The following is a 27,354-nucleotide window of genomic DNA, read 5'->3' on the forward strand; positions in this document are numbered from 1 at the left end:
CTCATCAGCCTGTCATCAGTTCTGTGCCTCATCAGCCTGTCATCAGTTCTGTGCCTCATCAGCCTGTCATCAGTTCTGTGCCTCATCAGCCTGTCATCAGTTCTGTGCCTCATCAGCCTGTCATCAGTTCTGTGCCTCATCAGCCTGTCATCAGTTCTGTGCCTCATCAGCCTGTCATCAGTTCTGTGCCTCATCAGCCTGTCATCAGTTCTGTGCCTCATCAGCCTGTCATCAGTTCTGTGCCTCATCAGCCTGTCATCAGTTCTGTGCCTCATCAGCCTGTCATCAGTTCTGTGCCTCATCAGCCTGTCATCAGTTCTGTGCCTCATCAGCCTGTCATCAGTTCTGTGCCTCATCAGCCTGTCATCAGTTCTGTGCCTCATCAGCCTGTCATCAGTTCTGTGCCTCATCAGCCTGTCATCAGTTCTGTGCCTCATCCATAATTAACCCCTAATTAACCCCTTCAGTGCCAATTTGCCACTCTTTGTGCCTGATTTGCCCCAGTCAGTCCAGACGCCCGCTGGTCCAGCCCAGCCTTTAAAAAATAAAAAATAAATAAAAAACAATACGTTTGTATTGGAACAAAGAAATTGTTATGGATGTTATGTTGATGCACCACTTCCTGTTTACTGTTTTCCCGTTTGTGGCAGTTGCTCCCGTCTTTATGTTATATGTTACCAACATGGCTCCTGTGCAGTAATCCCACGTGCTGTGTTTATTTACATCACATGAAACATGGTGTCAGAAGTATCTGGATCTGCGCTGCTTCTGCACATTTGCCGCTGAGAGCCTGCCAGCCTTACAGCGTGATCGTGTCTCCAGTCTGTGGATTTGAGCATTTGACGCAAGCAATAGCAGCATCATGACGGCTAACAGCATTCCGCTGCCTGAGCCAATGAGGGTAAGCGGCAATGTTTGTGATAACTGGGACACCTTCAAAACTGAGTTTGATGACTACTGCCTCGCCACAGGGATAAAGGAGAAGCCTGCAGCAGTGCAGGCAGCCACTCTAAGGAGGGTGATGGGCAGTGAATGCCTCCATGTTTACAAGCATAATCTAAACCTTACAGAGGAGCAAAAGAATGACACCAAAGCCATCCTGGGTGCATTAGAAACTTTCTTCAGGCCTTCTAAAAAGGTCATATGAAAGATATATATTTGGCTGCTGCAATTTTTTTTTTTAAATCATTGATTTTTATCCACCCTGGTTCCATGTAAAATTCCTTCAAAAGACAAGGGGCACTGCCTTCGACTGGAGAGGAAAAAGTTATTTACTGTAAAAACTGAATCTGTGGAATCAACTACCTCTGGACGTGGTTCACAGTAGGGGTGGGCGATATAGACCAGTGTGCCTCCAGCTGTTGTAAAACTACAACTCCCAGCATGCCCAGACAGCATTTGGCTGTGCAGGCATGCTGGGAGTTGTAGTTTTGTAACAGCTGGAGGCACACTGGTTGGGAAACACTGATATAGACTATATGCGATATAAACAATATAAATCTTGCCAACGATAGAGATTTCGTTTATATCGTCATATCGCAGTAGAACATGACATGCGCCGCTCTCGGCACTCACCATGTTCTCCTGAGTCGGCACAGTGGATGAGAGTCCCTCCCTCCCCACTGTGTGCGGCTGCCGCTGACCACCAATGAGAACAGACTAGGACAGTGGTGGCGAACCTATGGCACTGGTGCCAGAGGCGGCACTCAGAGCCCTGTCTGTGAGCACCCGCACCCTGGAAAAAGTCTAAGGCATACCAATATGCCTTAGACCTTACCCGTCATTCATCAGCGCAGGGCGCACTATGTACAGTACAAGCAGCATTCCGGGTAAATTGCCATGTTGGCACTTTGCGATAAATAAGTGGGTTTTTGGTTGAAGTTTGGCACTCTGTCTCTAAAAGGTTCACCATCACTGGACTAGGAGAACAAGAGCAGGCTCCTCCCAGTTGAGCAGAAAATCTGAAGATACCGGAGCCTATACGGGGAGAACGGAGCAGAGCCCAGGGATAATAGTAAGTGCAGGGAGATCCCTGGGCGCTGCTCTCCATGTCTGTATGCTTAGTTTAGATTTTTTATCGTAATGAAAGGTCCTCTTTAACTATATTCATTGGTGGTGCAGTGGCCACAGCCCCTCCCTTCTACTCCCCCTGTTCGAAGTATTACATTAATTGCAGGCCCCCCCTTCCACACGATTAAATAATTGGTGGCAGTGGCCCCAGAGTGGTAACTTCTGATCGGAGCCCCAGCAGTGTAATTGCGGGGCTCCGATCGGTTAGAATAGCAGCCCTGGCTGCTAGGGATCAACCGATATTGATTTTTTAGGGCAGTTACCGATAGCTATAATTTGTGAACTTTCAGGCCGATAGCTGATAATTTATATCAGTATTCTAGGAATTTTCATTTTTGAAAAAAATAAATCCTACGCAAATCTGCTGAAAATTAATGTTTGTTAACGTTAACGTTGTTTTTTGTAAATCTCTCTTTTTCATTTATGCTTAATTATTTTTTTTAACTAACTTTTAGCCCCTTTAGGGACTAGAACACTTGTCATATTCCCCCTTAGAGATCAGGGTGAATAGGAGCTCACACTGTCCCTGCTGCTCTGTGCTTTGTGCACACAGCAGCATGGAGCTTACAATGGCAGCCAGGGCTTCTGGCTGCCATGGTAACCGATCGGAGCCCCAGGATTACACTGCTGGGGCTCTGATCAGAGGAGCAGGGGATCCTGTGGCCACTGCCACCAATGATTAATACTGGGGGGGGGAACGACTTGGGGTGCACTGCGCCACCAATGAAGAGAAATCTCTCATGAATTCATATACAGGAGGCGGGAGCAGGCTGGAGAATCACATAGCCAGCCCCCGACCTCTATGAGCGGTAGCTGCGATCCGCTGCACCTGAGGGGTTAACTACCACAGATCGCAGCTATTGCTCATTGAGGTCGGGAGCCCCCAATGTGATTCGGCAGCCAGCTCACGCCTCCTGTATATGAATTAATGAGAGCTTTCTCTTCATTGGTGGCGCAGTGGCCACAGCCCATCCCCCTTCTCTTGTCCTCCTTCCTCATTGGCGGCAGCAGCAGTACAGGGGGAGGGAAACGAGACACTGCTTCCTTCTCCCCTGTGCTGCTGAGGGAACACGGAGAGCGCTGTCAGCAGCGCGATCCGTGTTCCCAATACGTTATCAGAATAACGGCAAAATAGATGCAGATAACGGTCAAAATACTGAATAATCGGCCGATAATATTGGCAAAACCGATAATCGGTCGATCCCTACTGGCCACCATAGTCTGCTCCCTGCTGCTGTGTGTACTATGTACAGGGCAGGGAGAGTGTGAAGTCTTAGAGCTCTATTAGGGTGAGTAGGACAAGCCCCTAAGAAAGCTAATAGTTAAATAAAAAGTAAAAAATACATGGCTCCCTCGCCATGCGCTAAATCGTGCAGGGCACGGGCTCTTGTTTATCAAAACACACTGCCGGGTGGAAACTTACGCCCAGCAGTGTGTTTGGTGACATCACCGGCTCTGATGGGCGGGCTTTTAGGGCAGTGCAAAATCCCACCTATCAGTGCCAGTGACGTCACTGGCACTTCTTGGCAGCCCCATGGAGAGCCCCGGTAAGTCACGAATATCCAAAACGTTACTTTTTCCTGCGCAATTTAGCGCAGGGCAAAGGAGAGCATCGTAGCACTAACTGCTCCAATGCTCAAGTCAGGGGGGCTGCCGGGGTGAAAATGGAGGTATGTCCAGGTTCAGCTCTGAACCAAGACAACCCCTTTAAGGGGTACCAGGAAACAATTACCCCACAATTAAGCATTTCCTACTGAAAACAGCAAAACTCCAAAAAGGTGGTTTTAAACTGTTGTATGGGCACACAGCATGTCTCAGAAGTGAAGGTGCATCATTTGGCTTTTGAAAGGATGCTTTACTGGAATGGGTTTTGGTGCACTTTATGGCATTTGCAGAGACTTTGTTGGCCTACGGAAAACTCCCAAAATGTGACTCCATTTTGTTACCACCACACAAAGACATGACATGCCTGTTTTAATAGCCCTATGCAATTAATTCTGGAGACGTATGGCTCTATGTTGTACCATTACTGTGTTATGTCTGTCTACTAGAACTTACGATGAATTGCTAGCTCACTATTCTATCTCTGTACCTTAACCACCTCAGCCCCCCTAGCTTAAACCCCCTTACTGACCAGACCACTTTTTACAATTCTGCACTACACTACTTTCACGGTTTATTGCTCGGTCAATTTATAAAAAAATAAGACTAATTTACCAGAATGTTTAAAAATTTGCTAATTTCCAAGTTGCTATTTCTCCACTTCTATAATACATAGTAATATTTATTAATTTACATTCCCCATATGTCTACTTCATGTTTGGATCATTTTGGTAATGCCATTTTGTTTTTTAGGGGATGTTACAAGGCTTAGAAGTTTAGAAGCAAATCTTTAATTTTTTTTTAAATTTTCCAATACCCACTTTTTAAGGACCAGTTCAGGTCTGAAGTCCCTTTGTGAGGCTTACATAATAGAAACCACCCAAATATGACCCCATTTTGGAGACTACACCCCTCAAGGTAGTCAAAACTGATTTTACAAACGTTGTTAACTCTTTAGGTGTTCAACAAGAGTTATTGGAATATGGAGATGAAATTTCAGAATTTCAATTTTTTGGCAACTTTTCAATTTGACTTAATTTTTTCCAGTAACAAAGCTAAAGGGTTAACAGACAGACAAAACTCAACTTTTATTGCCCCCATATGTGGTCGTAAAACTACTGTACGGGCACACGGCAGGGCGTAGAAGGAAAGGAACACCATATGGTTTCTGGAAGGCAAATTCTGCTGGACTTGTTTATTTTTTACACCACGTCCATTTTGAAGCCCCCCTGATGCACCGCTAGAGTAGAAACTCCACAAAAGTGACCCCATTTTGGAAACTACGGGATAAGGTGGAAGTTTAGTTAGGATTATTTTTAGGGTATATATGATTTTTGGTTGCTCTATTAAATTTTTTGTGAGACAAGGTTACAAAAAAAAAATTAAATTCTGAAAGGTAATCTCCATTTGCCAATAACTTGTGGAACACCAAAAGGGTTAAAAAAAAAGTTTGTAAAATCAGTTTTGAATACCTTGAGGGGTGTAGTTTCTTAGATAGGGTCACTTTTATGGAGTTTCTACTATAGGGGGTGCATCAGAGGGGCTTCAAATGTGACATGGTGTAAAATGAAATAAAAATAAAACAGTCCAGCAAAATCTGCGTTCCAAAAACCATATGGCTCCTCTTTTCCTTCTGCGCCCTGCTGTTTGGCTATACAGCTTTTTTACGACCACAGATGGTGTTTCTGAAAACTACACAGACTCTCTGGGCAATAAATATATTGTTTTGTTAGACTGTTAACCCTTTTGTTAGACTGTTCATTTGAGGGGTTAGGTCATGTGTTATTTTTATAGAGCAGATTGGTACAGACGACAATACCCAATATGCTTACTTTTTACTGTACTAAAATAAATTTAAAAAAATATATATATATATATATACACATATATATACATATATATATACACACACACACACATACAGTATCTCCATAGTAATTTTTTTAAAGTTTTTAGCTTATTGTCTTAAGTAGAGGACTGTTTTATTGGCACCATTTTGGGGTGCATATGACTTTTTGATTGCTTGCCATTACACTTTTTGTGACGAAAGATCACAAGAGACTTTTTTTTTTACACAGTTAATTTTTTTGGACTATGTTCATCTGAGGAGTTAGGTCATAAGAGACTTTTTCTGGGCGATTGTCAGTGGCTAAATAGAATTTAAAAAAATGGGGAAGGGGATTATAGATTTAGTACTCCATGGACGTGTGGTACTCCCTAAAGCAACAGTTAATGCAGAGACCCGGATGATCGGGGCACGTGTCACACTGAGTGATGGTGTCCCTTCCATATTCCCCTCCTGTTACAGACGCTGCACTTTTTTGGGGGGGGACCGTCCCTTCTTGCCAGTATGGGGGACCACACCTGGAAAGTGTTGGCCAGGGACGATCTGGGCGCCTCAAATTCGTGAGGTACTCCGGCCTTCTCTTTCCCGGTCAGAAAAGATCAGGGCCTTGAGGACTGCCTCATAGAACTGCAGGAATTTCCCCGTGTTGCCAGAGCACAAAAGAGTTGTACAAGGCAACCTGTACTAAGAAGACCGCAACTTTCTTGTACCATGCCCGGGTTTTGCGCATGGCGTTATATGGCTTGAGGACTTGATCAGAGAGATTAACTATTCCCATATACCGACTGTAGTCGACGATACAATCAGGCTTGTGGACCGTTGCCGCGGTATCTGGCACAGTGAAAGGGGTGATGTAGTTACCGTGAATTGTGGACAGTACAAGGACATCCCTCTTGTCCTTATATCTGACCAGCAACAGGTTTCCACTGGTAAGGGCACGGGTCGCACCCCTGGGAATAGGTAACTGGGGGGGGGATGGGGACAGGGAGGCCGCGTAGATTTTTTATTTTTTTTTGCAGGGTTCCACAAGCGGATGTGGATCTGGCGGTGAGGGACTGGAACAAGGGCATACTAGTATAAAAGTTATCCACGTACAGGTGGTAACCTTATCCAGCAGTGGGTGCATAAGGTGCCACACAAGTTTCTGATTTATTTATTTTTTTACTAGGCCCATGTGCAGCCCAAGGCCCCAAACAGTCCTCATCTTTGCTACACTGACTGGAGTCCAGACACCGGACCTAGCCAAGAAGGACCCCGGGTGTTGAGCAATGAACTGTTGGGCGAACAAGTTTGCACCACCATCAGATTCACAAAGTGGTCACTGAAGAAAAAATAAAGTCATTCAGTGAAGCCCACTGTGGGAATCTGGATTCATGATTGGCCAATAAAATCAGGAATCACAGGCTCAAAATCCTCTGGGGTACACCATGCAAGTTCACCGGTAGGGGGTTAAGGAGGACTTATCTGATGGGCCCGAAAACTAGTACGAGCCCCAGAGCTGCTCATACTAGTGTGGGTGACAGGGTCCATGGCATGGGGGTCCCCTTGCTTCGCCCTGCAGCATCTGCCGCCTTAGGGGCTGCTCATCACCACTAGATGAGGACACGGATGACAAGAGGAAAGTGGGGTCATCCTCGTCCTCACCGGGGCTCTGAGTCGGAGGCACTGTTATGGGGGCATCTGTGGATGGCACATATATAGCATCTTCTCTCATGTGTGATCCACAGATTCTCTCTCTCCCCCCCACTCCCCCTCCCCCTCCCCATAACAGTGTCCCTGTGTAGTGAATGGGGGCCAGCATCTGTTTCTGTAATGGCAGCGGGGGCCGGTGCCTGCTTCATTCATAAAGTGGTCAGGGCAGGCACGTGACAGTGAGCTACGTTACGAGCGCCCATCCGGCCTCCTGACTGCCAAGAAGTTAGTAGTACAGCGCTAGATTTAAGATGATTGGAATACTTTAAAAATACCCACAAGTTAGATATGATTACCGTATACTACAGTGAGCAGGGCCCAGTATAGTAGAATGGTGACTGCACCAGGCCCCGCTGCCATTACAGAAACAGATGCCGGCTCCCAGCCCCTCCACCCTCTCAGCCTATTCACCGGACGGTCGCAGCATTCGCCCCCATAAGACGCACTGCTATTTTTTCCCCCACTTTTGCAAAAAATACGGTACTCCTCTATTGTCAGAATAAAGGCCAATGCATGCAGTGCGTCACGTTACCGCAAAACGAACACGTTAAGTGACCATCAAGCATGCTTTTCATATACTTCACTATATGGCACTATATTATGCAAATTACCTGTCTACCAGCAAGTAGGGTGGCTACTTGGTGGTAGCAGCCGCATCCTCCTATCATAAAGACTCCCCCTCTGCATGTTGATTGACAGGGCAAGCGAACGCGATCGTCCTCTGGCTGGCACTGTCTGCTATCAAGATCCTGCGCCGTAACTGTATTCAGTCGGCGGAGGCGCACTGAGAGGACGACACTCGGTCGGCCGCTCCGTCAGTGCGCTGCGCCGGGTGTAGACTTGATGTAATCAGCGCAGGCGCATTGAGGAGCGAGCATCCTCTCAGTGCGCATGTGCCAACTGAATACCGTTATGGCGCAGGGGGCGAGATCTTGATAGCAGACAGGGCTTGCACAATATATCGCCAAAGCAATCGCAATAAATCACCATATCGCAATCGCCAATTCGCCAACCTAAAAATGCTGCAATTGTATTACCACATTTTTTTTCCCCAAAAAGTGTGGGGGGGGAGAGAATGGCAGTGCGTCTTAAAGCGATTGTTGACTTTTTAGGTGGCTGACACTGATGTTTCATCCGGCCGCTATGCTGCACAGCGCGGCCGGCGATACATCAGTTACTGTGCGGGGAAGGAGGAGGTGCTGGAGGCAAGTTGTTATTTTAATGAACAAATGTTCTTCTATTTATTCTATTTTATTTTATTTATCTGTTCTGTGCAGTGCTATTAAGAAAATGCAGGGCTCCAGACAAAAAAAATAAATCTCAAGGAGCCATTGGCTCCTAATCTGAAAAACTTTAGGAGCCAAATGTAAAATACATATAATTATTATAATAGAAAAACGACTTGTCTGGCTACAGTGCGGGGAAAGCGGACTGGGGTGACGTTACGCAGTCTGGCATGCTGCCCAGGTGTGGCATGGCACAGTAGGGCCCATCCCTTGCGGCATGGAGCGGCTCCCTGTCTTCATTACTCTGAAAGGGGGGTGAGAGGAGCAGCCAATGGCAGGGCAGCCTGGGGGATACTATGACCAATCAGCAGCCTCCTCTCTAATAACAGAGCTCTGTACTGTACGGAGCTCTGTTATTGGATTGCCGCCTGCCTGCTGGACGAAATCCCGTTCTTCTTAGAGCAGCGGAGGGTCTAGGCGCAAATGGCAACAAGACTACAAAGTCTTGTCGCCATTTTGCAATTGTAAGTCGCATTCGCGACCATTTTGGTCGCCATCTGAAGCCCTGAAATGGCAAGTTTTGTATTTTGTACTTTTGCAAATACGTTATTTAATTTAGTAAAAGATGTTTTATTTTGAAAAACACTGCATTTCAGTTCTTAAGTTAAAGGATAACTGTCACATTTAGACCCCAATTAAAATTTTCATATATGTAGTTACTAATAACATGATATTTCAGAATCAGTTACTATTAGACGGACTTACCCCATATTTAATAAGATTCATCCCTTAGCAACCAGTCTGCAAATTTAAACTAAAACTGCAATTTCACTATTCAGTTAAGATGGCCGCCACTGCCCTCACCCTGAGGCTAATCCTGCCATCCCTCACTAGCCAGTAACAATAGCCTCCCAAAAGTGTCAGTAACCAGAGCCCTCCCCCCTAAAGGGTTAATCTCCTGCAGCACAAAGGGGTCCTCTTACCACATGTTGCTTTCACTTATACACTGAGCAGATGGCATTTCTCCCTTCCCTGGTCTGCGCTGCTTCAACTCTGCATTCTCCAAATCTGCTGAGTGAGGGAGAGTCTGTCAAGCGCAGGCACAGGGAGAAGTGCACACAGCCCAGGCACTGTTAGCTGCTGGGGAGGACCTGGCTTTAAATCATTTACTTACAGTATCTGGCTGTCAGTAATGTGACCTTGCACGCAGCGCGCTTGTGCTTATCCTCAATCCTTCAACAGATAGGGTTGCTAGGCATGGTCAGTCTATTTTAAGCACAGGTAAAAGTAGGCAGAACAGGGAACACAAATGTAGAATTAAGGGTAATTTAATAGACAGTGAAAAGTTTAAAAAAGGGCCACAAGGAGATAATCACCACAATCCATACTCCCCCCCCAAAAAAAATATGACAGTTATACTTTTAGCATAACTACATTTCAGCATTATCAGTAATTTCTGTGTGCTTTTGCATTGAAAATACAAGCAAATAGACCTCTAGCACAATTCCCTTAAAATATTGCATCGCATATCGTTATCGCAATTTTTAGGGTCCTAATCGCAATCGCACAAAATTCCCATATCGTGCAGCCCTACTCCAGACTAAATAAAAAAAATAAAAAAAAATACCTAGTAGCCATTGGCTCCTGAACTGAAATGTAGGAGCCAAATTTAACCGAATCTAAATTTTGGCATTGTGACAGCGCTACGCCGATCAGATCGGTGTAGGGTTGTTTCAATACCAAAATTTTGATTCGCTTTTGTCATCATAAAAAAGTATTGCGATACTCAATGCCACAAAAAAAAAAAAAAAAAAAAAAAAAAAAAACACATGCATATTGCATTTTATGAAACGTTCGGCCCATAATAGAACAGTCCTATCTTATTTTTTGGGGTGACAAGGCGACAAAAAAAATGGCATGGTTTTTATTTATGCCTGTCAGTGCGCTCACCGCATAAGAGATATAGTTAAATAATTTAATAGTTTGGACTTTTCAGACGCAGCGCTATGTAATTTGTTTATATATTTTATACATAAAATTGGAAGGGGGGGGATTTAAACTTAATATTTTAGGGTACTTTCACACTAGCATTTTTCATTTCCAGCAGAGTTCCGTCAAAGGGGCTCTATACCAGAAAAGAACTGATCAGGCATATCCCCATGCATTCTGAATGGAGAGTAATCTGTTCAGGATGCATCAGGATGTCTTCAGTTCAGTCATTTTGACTGATCAGGCAAAAGAAATCATAGCACGCTACGGTTTTATCTCAGGCGAAAAAAACTGAAGCATTTTTCCCCTAAGGCCTCTTTCCCACTTGCGTTGTCCGGATCCGGCGTGTACTCCACTTGCCGGAATTACACGTCGGATCCGGAAAAACGCAAGTGTACTGAAAGCATTTGAAGACTGATCCGTCTTCAAAATGCTTTCAGTGTTACTATGGCACCCAGGACGCTATTAAAGTCCTGGTTGCCATAGTAGGAGCGGGGAGCGGTATACTTACCATCCGTGCGGCTCCCGGGGCGCTCCAGAATGACGTCAGAGCGCCCCATGCGCATGGATCATGTGATCCATGCGATCACGTCATCCATGCGCCTGGGGCGCCCTGACGTCACTCTGGAGCCGCACGGATGGTAAGTATGCTGCTCCCCACTACAGTTTACCATGGCTGCCAGGACTTTAGCGTCCCGGCAGCCATGGTAACCATTGAGAAAAAGCTAAACGTCGCATCCGGCAATGCGCCGAAACGACGTTTAGCTTAAGGCCGGATCCGGATCAATGCCTTTCAATGGGCATTCATTCCGGATCCGGCCTTGCGGCAAGTGTTCCGGATTTTTGGCCGGAGCGAAAAGCGCAGCATACTGCGCTATTTGCTGCGGCCAAAAAACGTTCCGTTCCGGAACGGAAGACATCCTGATGCATCCTGAAGGACGGACTGTCCATTCAGAATGCATTAGGATAATCCTGATCAGTATTCTTCCGGCATAGAGCCCCGACGACGGAACTCTATGCCGGAAGACTATAACGCAGGTGTGAAAGAGCCCTTAATAATGTATTAGTGCCAGATCCGGCATTAAAAATACCAAAATGTCGGATCCACATGCACAGACCGGTAAAACATGTGTAAAAAGATACAAGACGGATCCGTCTGTCCGCATGACAAGCGGAGAGACTGATCCGTCCTTGCAATGCATTTGTGAGATGGATCCGCATCCGAATGCATCTCACAAATGCTTTCAGTCACATCCAGATCGGCGGATGCGGCAGGGAGTTCCGACGACAGAACTGCTTGCTGGATCACACTGCCGCAAGTGTGAAAGTAGCCTTTGTGTGTTTTTACTTACCATTAGCCCCCTTAGGGGCTGGAACCCTTGTCCTATTCACCCTTAGGCCTCTTTCACATGGGCGAGATTTCTGCACGGGTGCAATGGTTATAAGGGAAAATAGCATTCTTTAATACAGAATGCTTAGGTCAATTGAGGGTTAAATTATAAAAATTAAAATAAAAAAATAAACTCACCTCCTGCAATTGATTGCGTAGCTGTTCATCAGATGGTACATCACATGATCTATCAGCATGGTAATGGACCATGTGATTAGCTCAGTGACGTCACCACAGGTCCTGAAGAAAGAACAGGAGACCGGCAGCTGCGCGATCAATTGGAGGAGAGTTAATTTTATTTTTAATTAACCCTCATTGGCACTGCACCACCAATGTTTATTATACTGGGATGTTGGGGGGGGTAACAACCTGCAGTTAACCCCTTAGGTACCGCACCTGAAGGGTTAACTGCCACTAATCGGGTGCAGGCTATTTGATTTGGGCAACTGCCTCCTTTATTTGTAATAACAGGTCAGTTATCTTCATTGGTGGCGCAGTGGCCACAGCCCCTCCCTCCTCCTGTCTTATTGGCGGCGGCAGCACAGGGGGGAGGGAGAGACTTTCACTGCGCTGCTGAGAAAAACATCAGCGGGGCAGAGAACTATCAGCTCCTGTGCCCCGCCCACTGTATTCAGCGCTGCGGCGGGTCTAGTCGCAAATGGCAACAAGACTAAAGTCTTGTCGCCATTTGTAAATGTTAAGTCGCATTGGCGACCATTTTAGTCACCATCTGGAGCCCTGATGTGCCCTTTCCAGCACTTCCATTATTTTTTGCTGTTCTGCTAATCTAATAGAGCAGAACAGAAATAAATAGCGGTGCTGTGAACGTGCCCTATTTCACGGGAATCATTACAAGCCTAAATAACATCTCTCCCCCTCCATTCAGCCCCCCTCCAACATACATGCCCATGTAAATATCTCACTTCTCTTCCTCTGGCCATCTCCAACTTAGGCTACATGCACACGACCGTATGCGTTTTGCGGTCTGCAAATTGAGGATAACATCCGTATGTAATTTTTTTTTGCGGATCCATTTTAACAATGCCTAAAACGAACAAGAATAGGACAAGTTCGATTGTTTTTTGCGGGGTTACAGAATGGACACACTGATGCGGACAACACCCCATTGAAATGAATGGGTCCGCATCCTATCTGCAAAAAAAGAAAAAAAAAGAAAAAAAAACACACACACACGCCTCAGTGCAGATTGACAATGACCCAAAGCATACTGCAAAAGCAACCAAAGAGTTTTTTTTTTTAGGGAAATGAGTGGAATGTTATGCAATGGCCAAGTCAATCACCTGAACTGAATCCGATTGGGAGTGCAATTCACTTGCTGAAGACAAAAGTAACTGAAAGGAAAATGCCCCAAGAACAAGCAGGAACTGAGGACACTTGCAGTAGAGGCCTGGCAGAGCATCATCAGGGATGAAACCCAGCGTCTGGTGATGTCTATGCGTTCCAGACTTCAGGCTGTAATTGACTGCAAAGGATTTGCAACCAAGTATTAAAAAGTGAAAGTTTGATTTCTGATTATTATTGATACATGTGAGCAGCCACAAGACAGACATACATGTCTGTTACCAGATGGTTGGGGACCGCACAGAAAAGTATTGAGGGCCGCATGTGCACCCCTGGTCTAGTCCCTGTGCCAGACGGAGGACAGGGAGTCTGAAAGCCGGACTGTCCGGCCTAAAACTGGACCTCTGGCCACCCTAGGGGCAGGCTGATGTGGAGGTCACAGTTAAGGGGATGGTCCGCTATGGAGGTCAGTGTTAACGGGCAGATTGCTGTAGAGGCCACTGTGGAGGTCACTTTCAAGGGGGTGGTGTGCTGTGAAACTCAGTTAAAAGGGAAGGCTGCTGTAAAGGTCAAAGTTAAGAGGGTGGGCTGCTGTGAGGGTCCAATTTTAAGGGAAAGGGCACTGTGGGGGGGGGGGGCAGTGTTAAGGGGTGGGGGGCTCTGGAGGTCACTGTTAACGAAGTGGGGTGCTGTAGATGTCACTGTCATCGTGGATAGTGTTGATATCTTTTAAGGACACACAAACATTAAAATAAAATAGACTAAACGCCTCCGGACCGCCTAACGCAGATGTGCGGTCCGGAGGCGGCAGCCCTGCGCAGAGTGACGCATATACGCGTCATCTCGCGAGGGCTGAGATTTCCTGTGAACGTGCGCGCACACAGGCACGCGCGGTCACAGGAACTGAAGGTAAGCGAGTGGATCTCCAGCCTGCCAGCGGCGATCGCTCGCTGGCAGGCTGGAGATGTGATTTTTTTTAACCCCTAACAGGTATATTAGACGCTGTTTTGATAACAGCGTCTAATATACCTGCTACCTGGTCCTCTGGTGATTTTGTTTGGATCAACCACCAGAGGACACAGGTAGCTCAGTAAAGTACCACAAATCACTACACTACTACCTAGGCGGCAAAAAAGTGTGACACATCTGGTATCGCCGTACTCAGGAGAAGTTGGGCAATGTGTTTTGGGGTGTCATTTTACATATACCCATGCTGGGTGAGATAAATATCGTGGTCAAATGCCAACTTTGTATAAAACAAAAAAAAAAAAAAAAATGGGAAAAGTTGTCTTTTGCCAAGATATTTCTCTCACCCAGCATGGGTATATGTAAAATGACACCCCAAAAACACATTCCCCAACTTCTCCTGAGTACGGCGATACCAGATGTGTGACACTTTTTTGCCGCCTAGGTGGGCAAAGGGGCACACATTCCAAAGTGCACCTTTCGGATTTCACAGGGCATTTTTTACACATTTTGATTTCAAACTACTTACCACACATTAGGGCCCCTAGAATGCCAGGGCAGTATAACTACGCCAAAAGTGTAGTAGTGAAAGTAGTGTAGTGCAGAAGTGTAAAAAGTGGCCTGGTCATTAAGGGGGTTTCAGCTAGCGGGGTTGAAGTGGTTAAATATACTCGAGTGAAGCCGGGTCCTTCAGCTAGTAATGGATAAAAGACTCCATGAACGTGCAATACATTTAGTATCCCCCTTTTGGAACACCTTTTGCATCTTTTCCAGCTCCTTTCCTTCCAGTTTGGGGGGGGGACTTCACCAGGGAAAAGTTTACCTGGTACAATACAGACACCAGCACTTTCAGAGGCACCCTCCCTCTGCTGGTTTCAAAATATTAGGGCCTTGATCATCATCTCTTGAAAAACAAAAAGGAATGATCCCATCTAGCCTATAGATTGAAATAAAAGTAAGTTGTACCGCACAGTTTTCCACATGGAACTGTACAGCTTCAGCAGATGACCTAAAAGATCTCCCCTCCCATGTACGTATTGTAGTCTGGTTTGAGAGTAGTGGTACCTTGTACACGGGCAAGGGAGCTGGTGTTACCATGAACTGTGGTCAGTACTAGGACATCTTGCTTGTCCTAGTATTTAACCACCAACATATTTTCATTACAAAGAGCCCTGCTGTTGCCCTTTGATTTTTGCTTACTGTGCCACAAGCAACAGTATCAATGGAACGTAGGAACTTAAATATTGGAACACTGGTTTAACAGTTATCCACAGAGTTTGCAACCCTGGTCCAGCAGAGGATGCACGAAGTGCCTCATTATTTCCCACTAACTCCTAGGAAGGGGGCTCATTCTGGGCGCCCTTCCCTTCGTAAACCTGGAACTTGTGGGTCTACCCAGAGGCACTCTTACTGCTTATACATTTTAATACCATACCTAGCCTATTTAGCCACGCTTTAACATGTATAAGGGGCTCCTTTACACAGATAATTTTTTTTCAGGGGTGAAAACCTTAGCAAACTTGGTGCTAAAGTGGTTGAGGACTAGGCTAATATTAAATCACATCTTGGGAGGTGGTGAGAAACACTTGCTGGCAGTATTTTTGCTTTATTCTATGGTTGTTATTTAGAATGCTTGCAGGGTAAAGGAACCTAGCTATCTGAAAATTAGGCTTTGGCCTCAGCAAATGATTACTGGAGCGCCATCTTTAACTTTTGCCTAAGAAAATAACATGTGTGCAAAGTACACAAAAAAGGGAAAACGTTTCCTCTTCTCCTGAAGATGAATAAACACCAGGAAGAGGATTTTTTTTTAAATAAAGAAAAGGGAGGATGTGGATAGTAACCATCTTAGGAGCTGATTGAGGCGTTAAGGGGATGGTCCACTGTGGAGGTCGCAGTTAAAAGGGTGGGGCGCTTAGAAGATAAGTTCTCAGTTACGTTTACATGTACGGCGCAGCTGGACGTGACAATTAGTACGGCGAAAGGTCCGCCGGGTGCTAGGAGAGGATAGTGGGGGAATCTGGGCATCATCGCTACTCTTACTCGCAGGCAGCCATGCCGGTTTAGGGCAGCATGGTGCTGCAGCACACCCCCCCCCCCCGTCAGTTCCAAGCGCTGCAATTGGCCGAATAATGAAGATCAGCACATCGCAGAACCGGAAACTGAAAGGAGCTGTGGGGCGGAAGGGGGTCAGGGGGAGGTGGCCGGTACTGAACTGGTCAGCACCGGTCTCCTTGGAGGCGAGGCAAGGGGACACTGGTGTTCGGCTAGAACGCTCCAGCCAATGGCTGGGCTCCAGATGGTGACGAAAAAGGTCGCCAACGCGACTTAGTATTTACAAATTGCGACAAGACTTTAGTCTTTTTGCCATTTGCGACTAGACCCACCACAGCAGCTCTGCAGTTGAATACAGCGGCGGGGCACAGGAGATTATAGTTCTGCGCCGCCACTGACGTTCTTCTCAACAGTGCAGAGGAGAAGGAATCTCTCCCTCCCCCTGTGCTGCTGCCGCCAATGAGGGGCTGTGGTCACTGCGCCACCAATGAAGATAACTGACCTGTTAATACAAATACAGTAGGCAGGTGCCGGAATCAAATAGCCGTGACCTGACAGGGAGCTGCGATCCACTGCAGTTAACCCCTCAAGTGCGGCACCTGAGGGGTTAAACTGCAGCGGATCGCAGCTCCTCGTAAAAAAAAAAAAAAAAAAAAAAAAAAAAAACACACACCACCACCACCGTTTCTGCGTGCGAGCTGTGACCACCAAGTGCTGTTCAGTACATAGCTGCTTGATCAGCACCTGAGGATTATTTTTTGCACTTTTTTCCCCCACCTCTGTTTATTTTTTATATATGTTCATGCCATTCTGTGATTGTATGTGCTGTTCCATCTGGGCTTGCAGTTGGAATACGCATTACCCTTGGAGGAAATCAGTTTATCACCTGAATGTTAAACTGTCCATTTCCAAGTGGTAATGAAGGTGGTTCCTGGAAATGCAGCCAGACAACCTGGAACCAAAGGATGAAGAAAATATATCTCATAAGCAATAACTCATCTCTGATACAGCTCACGTATTAATAATTGTGATCATTGTATTCCGCGTGATGTTAGCATCGTAGGGGGTCTAAACATCCCATCCCTGATAGCCAGCATTCCCACAAACAGTATCTCACCTTCTGGGACAACCACACTAGTCATGTGTGGTATCAAAATGATCAGCCGGATATAATCTACATTATTAAAACAGGTTGGGTCCCAAATATCCATAAGTGTGGACGGGAAGCCATGTTTTAATAATATTTCATGTCTTCCAGCTGAGTAAGAGAAGTGGCGCATGCACAGGCAATGAGGGCCACCCCAGAAGGCTGGGACAGAATAGGAGGGAGACAGCTCTCAGCTCCACCCTCTGCCAAATGGGGATAAAAATGAACTATTGGGAACATTTCTTTGACACAATTTGGGGATTCGATCAGCATTGGGTTGTGCTACTCCTGTCCACAGAAACCAGAAGGAACTCTCACTACACAAATCGCTGAGTAAGAACTTTCTGCTTTTCATCCTTTTATTTTTATACGGTTTTGTGCACGTTTTTGTCTGACTCATTTCTTTTAACTTTAAGTACTGTAACTTTTTAGTACATAAAAGCAAGTCTTTAATGGTTTTGCCTTGTGCCCTGAACAAGCCCAGTAACCTCCATTTTCTTGTCTGTATGAGTGCAGTTTGCGTTACCGTGTATTTGCTATACGTGTGGCCAGTTCCAAAGCGCCTTCTTGCAAGTGGGGTTTTCTATGAGTCCTTAATTAAAATCGGTGTATTGATTTAAATGTCAGATAGTGTCAGCATGATGGGGTACATGAGAGGCTGTGTTAGGGTGGGATTGAGGCTCAATTGAGACTGTGTGTAGGGACGCAAGAGATTGAGCGAGTGAAATAGATCAGCCCTTGCCAGTCGCACCCAGGTCACATGACAGGGCGGTTCCCGCATGCGATTTTATATATTAGGGATTGATCGATTATCAGAGTTAACGATATTATCTGTCGATACTCATGATTATCAGCAAGGTTAGATGCCAATGCGACCAGCGTGCTATCACAGAACATGAGCGTGCTGCTGTCAGCATGCTCATGTTCCCTCAGAAGCACAGGGTAGGAGTCCCTAATACAAATGTAGGAGGTGGTAGCCAGCCTATATGACAGGTTGCTGCGATCAGCAGCAGTTAACCCCTCAGGTGCCGCACACACAGATATAGATATATAGAGAATCAATCTATCTACACAGACCAAACGTTTGGACAACTTCTCATTCAAAGAGTTTCCTTTATTTTCATGACTATGAAAATTGTAGATTCACACTGAAGGAATCACAACTATGAATTAACACATGTGGAATTATATACATAAAAAAAGTGTGAAAAAGAAAATATGTCATATTCTAGGTTCTTCAAAGTAGCCACCTTTTGCTTTGATTACTGCTTTGCACACTCTTGGCATTCTCTTGATGAGCTTCAAGAGGTAGTCAAATAGCCAGCTCCAGACCTCTATGACAAGTAGCTGCGATCAGTGGTAGTTAACCCCTCAGGTGCGGCACCTGAGAGGGGTTAAGTGCCGCGGATCGCAGCTAACACTCCTCGATATTAAAATCATTGTTGGGCAGTGCGCCCTCCTCCCAATACCCAGTATTAAAATAATTGGAGGGCAGTGCGCCCTCCATCATTGGTGGCAGCATAATGCTGGGGCTCCAATCGGTTACCATAGCAGCCAGGACACTACTGAAGTCCTGTCTGCAATGGTCAGTTACTCAGCAGCATTATACTTACATACTATAGGCATAAGCAATGCGCCGCACAGCCCTGTGAGTTACAATGCTGGGGCTCTGGATTGGAAGCGCTGCTGCCACCAATAATGATTTTAATACTGGGGAGGGGGTGCACACTGCCCACCAATGCAAACATTGTAGAAACATTCCCGGCACCTGACCTGACAGGGAGCCGCTGTCCGCGCAATAAACCCCTCAGGCGCCGCGTTTGGCAGCGCCCTGTCAGAGGTGTGTCCCCATCACCATGGGACCGCCTCTGTTAGAATATACCATTGGATCTGAGTTTTCACAATCTTAGACCTTCACAATCTTGGACTAAACTTAGTCACACCACAAAGACTGGGACGCAAGCCAGCCACCTCCCTACATAAGGAAGCGTGGTGGTGCATTTTTTGTATCAGGACAAGTAGATTGAGCCTACGCTTCAATCCTTCGACAAGTAGTTTTTGTTTTTTATTTCCACACCCCTGTTAACACCAAGTTTGGTGAGGTTTACAACCCAGAAAAAAAACCTGTCTGTGTAGATAAGTCCCCATTACTGTTCAAAGGGAGGATTAGATTCCGCCAATACCTGCCTAGCAAACGGGCAAGGTATGGCACAAATATATACAAACTTTGTGAGAATAGCTCTGGGTACACCCACAAGTTCCATTTATGAACCCCTAGAGTACCCCTCTATTTCGGAAGACTCCAATAGGTAGCCTGCAGCCAGACCACACAGATGCCACTAGACCTGGAATGTATTGAGTAAACTAGGTACCTATAGATTCACCCTAAAATACCAGTGGATCAACCTCCCACCAGAATTTCGTGTGCACTTTGAGCCAACTCCTCACTCCTAGATGTGATTTGCACACCATAACATAATAGAGTGACAGCGGTACCCCGATAGGTTTTGGGTTATCAACTGTCAGTTATTAACATCCTCATTGGCTTCACTCTCGAGTGACCTTTTTTGTCAGAGCTATTCCACACAAAAAAAATAAAAATAACTAAAAAACTACACTCAACATATCTTTATCAGTTTAACATACCTTATTAAGACATGTTGGCGACACACAATTGCTTGCATCTCTTCGATTACCAAAAGATACTTCAGGAGAACTGTCTGAAACTGGAGAGCTTGTGGAAGAAAACCCAGCAGGACTATCTTCTGCTGAGATGTCTTGGTCATCAATAATAGTTTTTACTGGAGAAGTTAATAAAGTAGTATTTTCAAGTGCTGTCCCTGAAGGAACCTCCATAGAGTGAGAGGATAAGCCCTGATCATCAGTTATCTTCGACTCAGACACTGTGCAACTATGTTCAGGACTATTTATGCTTAAAGTATCATGAGCTTTGAAGTTGTGTGCTGAGGCTACAGAATTATGTGTGCCACAAACTGGAACATTTCCCATTGTTGGCATAGACTGAACAATTCCATTTGATGGGTTCTCGTCTAAAATGCCACCTACTGAATCTTCTGTTAAGTCAATAGTGATACTAGGAGTCACAAGGCAAGTTTTTTTTGTTCTTCTGATGTAATTGTCCAAAGGCCCCATACCATTTACAGCTTTTGGGAGAGCACCAAACTCTGCAATTTCAGAGCCATTTTCCATATCCTCAAGAGAAATATCAAGAGGGGGCAAATTATGGGATACTTTCTGTTTTTTCTCCTGTGAGATTTCTTCTTTGGACACAGGATTCAGACGTTTGAAAGGCAGTCGGGCTGAAAAGGTAAATTAAAACTGTAAGACAACAAGCCAAAAAATACCAGTTTTAAGAAAAATCCCCAACACACAGCAAGACATCAAAATACCTTGGACCATCTTTTTTGAAGAGTTTGTAGATGAAGATTTAACTGCAAAAATAAATAAATAAAAACAGGTTAATAAAGACTAATATGCCGCCAAACTTAATTACTTCTTAACCACTTCAGCCCCCCTAGCTTAAACCCCCTTAATGACCAGACCACTTTACAATTCTGCACTTACACTACTTTCACCGTTTATTGCTCGGTCATACAACTTACCACCCAAATGAATTTTACCTCCTTTTCTTCTCACTAATAGAGCTTTAATTTGGTGGTATTTCATTGCTGCTGACAATTTTAACTTTTTTTTATATTAATCGAAATTGACCGAAATTTTTGCAAAAAAAAAAAATGTCATTTTTCACTTTGGTGTTGCAAAATGTTTCAATTAAAACTACATTTCTATATAAATGTATTGTTCTACATATCTTTGATTAAAAAAAGAAATGCATTAAGTGTATATGTATTGGTTTGGGTAAAAAAGTTATAGCGTTTACAAACTATGGTGCAAAAATGTGAATTTCCGCATTTTGAAGCAGTTGTGACTTTGAGCACCTGTCATGTTTCCTGAGGTTCTACAAATGCCCAGACAGTAGAAACACCCCACAAATGACCCTGATTTCAGAAAGTAGACACCCTAAGGTATTCGCTGATGGGCATAGTGAGTTCATTGAAGTTTTTATTTTTTGTCACAAGTTAGCAGAAAATGATTGTGGGGTATTTATACTGCCCTGGCATTTTAGGGGCCTTAAAGCGTGAGAAGTAGTTTGGAATCCAAAGTCGTAAAAATGCCCTATGAAATCCTGAAAGTACTCATTGGAAATTGGGCCCCTTTGCGCATCTTGGCTGCAAAACAAAGCGTCACACATGTGGTATTGCCGTACTCAGGAGAAGTTGGGCAATGTGTTTTGGGGTGTATTTTTACATATACCCATGCTGGGTGTAAGAAATCTCTAAAAGTCAACTTTTCCAATTTGTTTTGTACAAAGTTGTCATTATAGAGAGATATTTCTCTCACCCAGCATGGTTATATGTGAAAAGACACCCCAAAACACATTGCCCAACTTCTTCCGAGTACGGCAATACCACATGTGTGACACTTTTGCAGCCAAGATGCGCAAAGGGGCCCAAATTCCTTTTAGGAGGGCAGTTTTAGACATTTGGATCCCAGACTTCTCACGCTTTAGGGCCCCAAAAATGCCAGGGCAGTATAAATACCCCACATGTGACCCAATTTTGGAAAGAAGACACCACAAGGTATTCCGTGAGGGGCATAGCGAGTTCATAGAATTTTTTTTTTTTTACAGAAGTTAGCTGAAATAGATTTTTTTTTCCCCCTCAGTCTCCCTTTCCGCTAACTTGTGACAAAAAATTCAATCTTTCATGGACTCACTATGACCCTCAGCGAATACCTTGGGGTGTCTTCTTTCCGAAATGGGGTCATTTGTGGGGTATTTATACTACCCTGGCATTTTAGGGGCCCTAAAGCGTGAGAAGAAGTCTAGAATATAAATGTCTAAAAATGTTCACGCATTTGGATTCCGTGAGTGGTATGGTGAGTTAATGAGAGTTATTTTTTTGTCACAAGTTAGTGGAATATATGAGACTTTGTGAGGGGGGGGGGGGGGGAGAGCGTTTTTGTAGAGCCTATAGAACATGCAATTGCGGACAAGAAAAGGCATTTTCTATATAGTTCTGGCAATGTGCGGATCTGCAAAATGCAGAAAGCACATTGCCTGTGTCCGTGTTTTCGGGATCCGCAAAACACATACGGACTTCTGAATGAAGCCTTAAAGGGGGTGATCAGGGAGTCTATATGGGGTGATCACCCCCCTGTAAGGCTCCATTCAGACGTCCGTATGCGTTTTGCAGATCCGCGAAACACATACAGACGTCTTAAAGGAGCCTTACAGGGGGAGATCAATGACAAGTGGGTGATCAGGGAGTCTATTATAGGGTGATCAGGGGTTAATAACTGGTATGATCTATACCAGTGCTTACTGTAATGTGGCTGCAGCAGGGAGCGCACGGCGTCATAGCAACCAATTACGCTGTGCGCTCCTGCTCTCAGCAGGAATCCAGGCCGCGGTTCCACGGACCGCTCACAGCCATGAAAAACGTCCGTGGGCATTCGGCCTAAGGCTGGAAGAACAAGAGGTTCCGTGGCCCCATCCACCAGCGTAGTGAGCCGGCTACACAAGCGACATTTCCCCAATGTCGTTGCTGGTACCTCAACCCAAGCGCCACCCCGAAAAAGATGTGTCTGTAGCACGAGTGGAATAAGGCGTGACACCCGCTATTTCTGTCCTGACCACCCTGCCCTATGCTTAGGGGAGTGATTCCGGAAGTACCACACACAGATAAACTATTAGCATAGGGATTGCGTCACACAAGACAGGCACACAGGGCTCTTGGGGCCCTTTCACTCACAGCTGCTGCAAACCTCTCCTTTCACCTGGGACAAAGTGCATAATGTACTTAGCCACATCTCTGGGCAATTTGCGCTTTGCACATTGTCCCATGGAGAAGGAGAGGTTTGTCCTATAACAAAGGTTAAAAAAAAAAATTTGTTCCAAAAGTTCTATAAAGTTTATAAAAGTTAATGTTCTGTTCAAATGTTACATAAAAGTTAATGTTAATAAATTTATTGCGTTGCGGCCTGTTTTTTATTTTTGTTTAGTTTTTTTTTACCTTCTAGGTGGACCAACCGATGAACCAGCTGCAGCACTGTTGTGCATTCTGACAGAAGCATTGCGCTGCTGTCAGATTACACAAAAGTAGGTGAATGCGGCGCTGCAAGACGAGATTTCTCCTTTGCAGTAAAAAATATATCTATATGTTTGCTGAGGCTTATTAGATGAGGGGCGGTGTTCATATGCTTTGGCAAACTTTTTTTTTATATATATATATATATATATATATATATATATATATATATATATATATATATATATATATATATATATATACATACACACACACACATACAAAAGGTAAAAAAATCCTGTTAACGATTTATTCATCCACATCGATTGATGTGAATGGAGAAAATCGGGTTTGCCAGGGCATACAAGCTGAGTGGGTTTGGATGTTGGGCAGAGCTCCTTTGTCCTGGCAGACGCCTTTCCCCTCTTTTTTGGCAGAGATTTTTTTCATCCAGAAATCTTGGGCATATGTAAAAAGACACCCCAAAACACATTGACCTACTTCTTCTGAGTACGGCGATGCCACATATGACACTTTTTTGCAGCCTAGGTGGCAAAGGGGCGCAAATTCTAAAGAGCACCTTTAGGATTTCACAGGCTTTTTTTTTTTTTTTTTTTACACACACATTTGGATTTCAAACTACTTCTCACTCATTAGGGTGCCTAAAATGCCAGGGCAGTATAAATACCCCACAAGTGACCCTATTTTGGATTTTAGGGAGTTCAAGGAAGTTTTTTTTTTTTTTTTTTTTTTTTTCCACAAGTTAGTGGAATACGAGACTGAGAAAAAATAAATAAAAATCATTTTCTGCTAACTTGTGACAAAAAATAAAAACTTCCATGAACTCACTATGCCCATCAGCGAATACCTTAGGGTGTCTACTTTCAGAAATGGGGTCATTTGTGGGGTGTTTCTACTGTCTGGGCATTGTAAAGCCTCAGGAAACAAGACAGGTGCTCAGAAAATCAAAGCTCCTTCAAAATGCGGAAATTCACATTTTTGTACCATAGTTTGTAAACGCTATAAGTTTTGCGCAAACCAATAAATATACACTTATTGCATTTTTTTATCAAAGACATGTAGAACAATAAATTTTAGATAAAAATTTATATAGAAATGTAGTTTTAATTAAAAATTTTACAACTTGCAAGAAATTCGGTAAATTTCAATAACAAAAAAAAAAAAAAAAAAAGTCAAAATGTCAGCAGCAATGAAATATCACCAAATGAAAGCTATTAGTGAGAAGAAAAGTAGGAGGTAAAATTCATTTGGGTGGTAAGTTGTATGACCGAGCAATAAACTGTGAAAGTAGTGTAGCGCAGAATTGTAAAAAGTGGTCTGGTCATTAAGGGGGTTTAAGCTAGGGGAGCTGAGGTGGATAAACTTATTTGCATAAACATAGGCATAGGGAAGGACATGCAAATGAGCAGACTCTGCCTTGTTTTTCAGCTGAAAAATAATTTGCATGGAAAATTTGATCGACACTACTCATGAACGGCGCCATCTATTGGATTCATAGTCTTGTCATAAGATGTGACAAGCCACACACCTTGTACCACTCAGTCTATAATAGCCTGCACTAAAACTGAGGTGTATATCTGATTGCTGCTATCAGTCCCACATCTTCTAGCACTTAAGAGTTCAGGAAAATGTTTACAGTAAAAATTATTCTATGAAGTCATTACGCAAAGTCACGCGAGATTTCACAGAGTAATAACTTCAGCTCAACTGAGCCAATACATGCGCAATGCGGGCCGGCATTTCTTCAAGGGGTGGTCGCGTCATCAGCTTGCCAGCCAATGATCGCGGCTGGCAAGCTGATGATTTTTAACCCCTTAAGGACATAGGGCGTACATGTACGTCGTGTATTTCCGATCACTGCCGTGCGGCTGGCAGTGATCGGAACCCGGTGCCTGCTCAAATCATTGAGCAGGCACCTAGGCTAAAAAACACACATTTATCACTGATCAAAAAATAAAATAAAAATCCCTACACATGTTTGGTATCGCCGCGTCCGTAACGACCTGATCTATAAAACGGTCATGTTACTTTACCCAAAACGGTGAACGCCATAAAAATAAAAAACTATGATGAAATTGAAATTTTGCCCACCTTACTTCCCAAAAAAGGTAATAAAAGTGATCAAAAAAGTTGTATGTACGCCAAAATTATAACAATAAAACCGTCCTCTCATCCCGCAAAAATCATACCCTACCCAAGATAATCGCCCCAAAACTGAAAAAACTATGGCTCTTAGACTATGGAAACACTAAAACATGAAATCATTGTGTAAAACTTAAATAAAAAAAAATTTAAAAAAAATAAAAAAATGTAGAAAAACAAATTTTTGGTCATCTTACGTCACAAAAAGTGTAATAGCAAGCGATCAAAAAGTCATATGCACCCCAAAATAGTGCCAATAAAACCGTAATCTCATCCCGCAAAAAATGAGACCCTACTTAAGATAATTGCCCAAAAACTGAAAAAACTATGGCTCTTAGACTATAGAGAAACTTTTTTTTGTTTTAAAAATTCATTGTGTAAAACTTACATAAATAAAAATTGTATACATATTCGGTATCGCCGCGTCCGTGACAACCTGCTCTATAAAATTACCACATGAGCTAACCTGTCAGATGAATGTTGTAAATAACGGAAAAAAAACGGTGCCAAAAAAGCTATTTCTTGTTACCTTGCCGCACAAAAAGTGTAATATAGAGCAACCCAAAAATCATATGTACCCTAAACTAGTACCAACAAAACTGCCACCCTATCCCGTAGTTTCTAAAATGGAGGTCACTTTTTTGGCGTTTCTACTCTAGGGGCGCATCAGGGGGGCTTCAAATGGGACATGGTGTCAAAAAAAAAACAGTCCAGCAAAATCTGCCTTCCAAAAACCGTATGGCATTCATTTCCTTCTGCGCCCTGCCGTGTGCCCATACAGCAGTTTACGACCACATATGGGGTGTTTCTGTAAACTACAGAATCATGGCCATAAATAATGAGTTTTGTTTGGCTGTTAACCCTTGCTTTGTAACTGGAAAAAAAAAAAAAATTAAAATGGAAAATCTGCCCAAAAAGTGAAAATTTGAAATTGTATCCTATTTTCCATTAAATCTTGTGCAACACCTAAAGGGTTAACAATGTAAAATCAGTTTTGAATACCTTGGAGGGGTGTAGTTTCTTAGATGGGGTCACTTTTATGGAGTTTCTACCAGGGCTGTGGAGTCGGAGTCGAGGAGTCGGAGTCGGGGTCAATTTTGGGTACCTGGAGTCGGAGTCGGCAAAAAATGAACCGACTCCGACTCCTACTAAATTTAAATTGGAATAAAAAAAAAAAAAAGCAAGTTTAAATGTCCGAATTCATAAACAGTTATAATTAATGACTTCTCTACTGTAAGAATAAAGGCCAATGCATGCAGCGCCTCACGTAACCACAAAACGAACACGTTCAGTGATGTGAAGAAGCATGCTTTTCATATGCTTCACTATATGGCACGCAATGCACAATTAGGAGTGGCAATACATATACTTTCCATTGTGTTGTGTTCTGATGTTACAGGGAACACAATGCCCATGGTTTACCTAGCCTCTCACTGATAAGGGATTAAGTAAATATGTGTTTTGCAGGACTAGAGACACTTGTATAAGTGAAGGGAATGGAGGGTCAATAGTTCAAGACTGAAGCTGTAAACCATTGGAAAAACTGCTGTCATTCAGCTAAGGCTATAAAACGTGTAAACTCAGAATGTTATCTTAAAGGGACACTGACAGGGCCAATAAGCATATTGAGGTAGATATATGGCACTACAGGTCTTATAATGGGTATTACAATCATATAAGTATCCCCCCTGTCCACATTATGCATACAGTAAACTTTAAGTTTTATAACCTGCTCCAACGGTCTTCAATCTGCCCAAGGGGCGGCGTTTCACCTCTCTTGCACCCAGCCAGCCTCC

The 27,354-nt window shown here is 44.0% G+C and overlaps 1 protein-coding gene across 1 annotated transcript in view; it reads right to left on the reverse strand.

The window, feature by feature from the left end:
* The window catches only part of CHAF1A (chromatin assembly factor 1 subunit A), a 251,216-nt gene that overhangs the window by 190,407 nt on the left and 33,455 nt on the right, over positions 1 to 27,354 (reverse strand). Inside the window, exons 2-3 of the mRNA XM_044306655.1 lie at positions 20,696 to 20,737; positions 19,932 to 20,605 (exon numbers count right to left, since the gene is read on the reverse strand). Of these exons, the coding sequence (XP_044162590.1) occupies positions 19,932 to 20,605; positions 20,696 to 20,737 (716 nt within the window). The remainder of the gene's footprint in view (positions 1 to 19,931; positions 20,606 to 20,695; positions 20,738 to 27,354) is intronic.

The sequence above is a fragment of the Bufo gargarizans genome, chromosome 1, assembly GCF_014858855.1.
Source record: "Bufo gargarizans isolate SCDJY-AF-19 chromosome 1, ASM1485885v1, whole genome shotgun sequence".
Classification (NCBI taxonomy): Eukaryota; Metazoa; Chordata; class Amphibia; order Anura; family Bufonidae; genus Bufo; species Bufo gargarizans.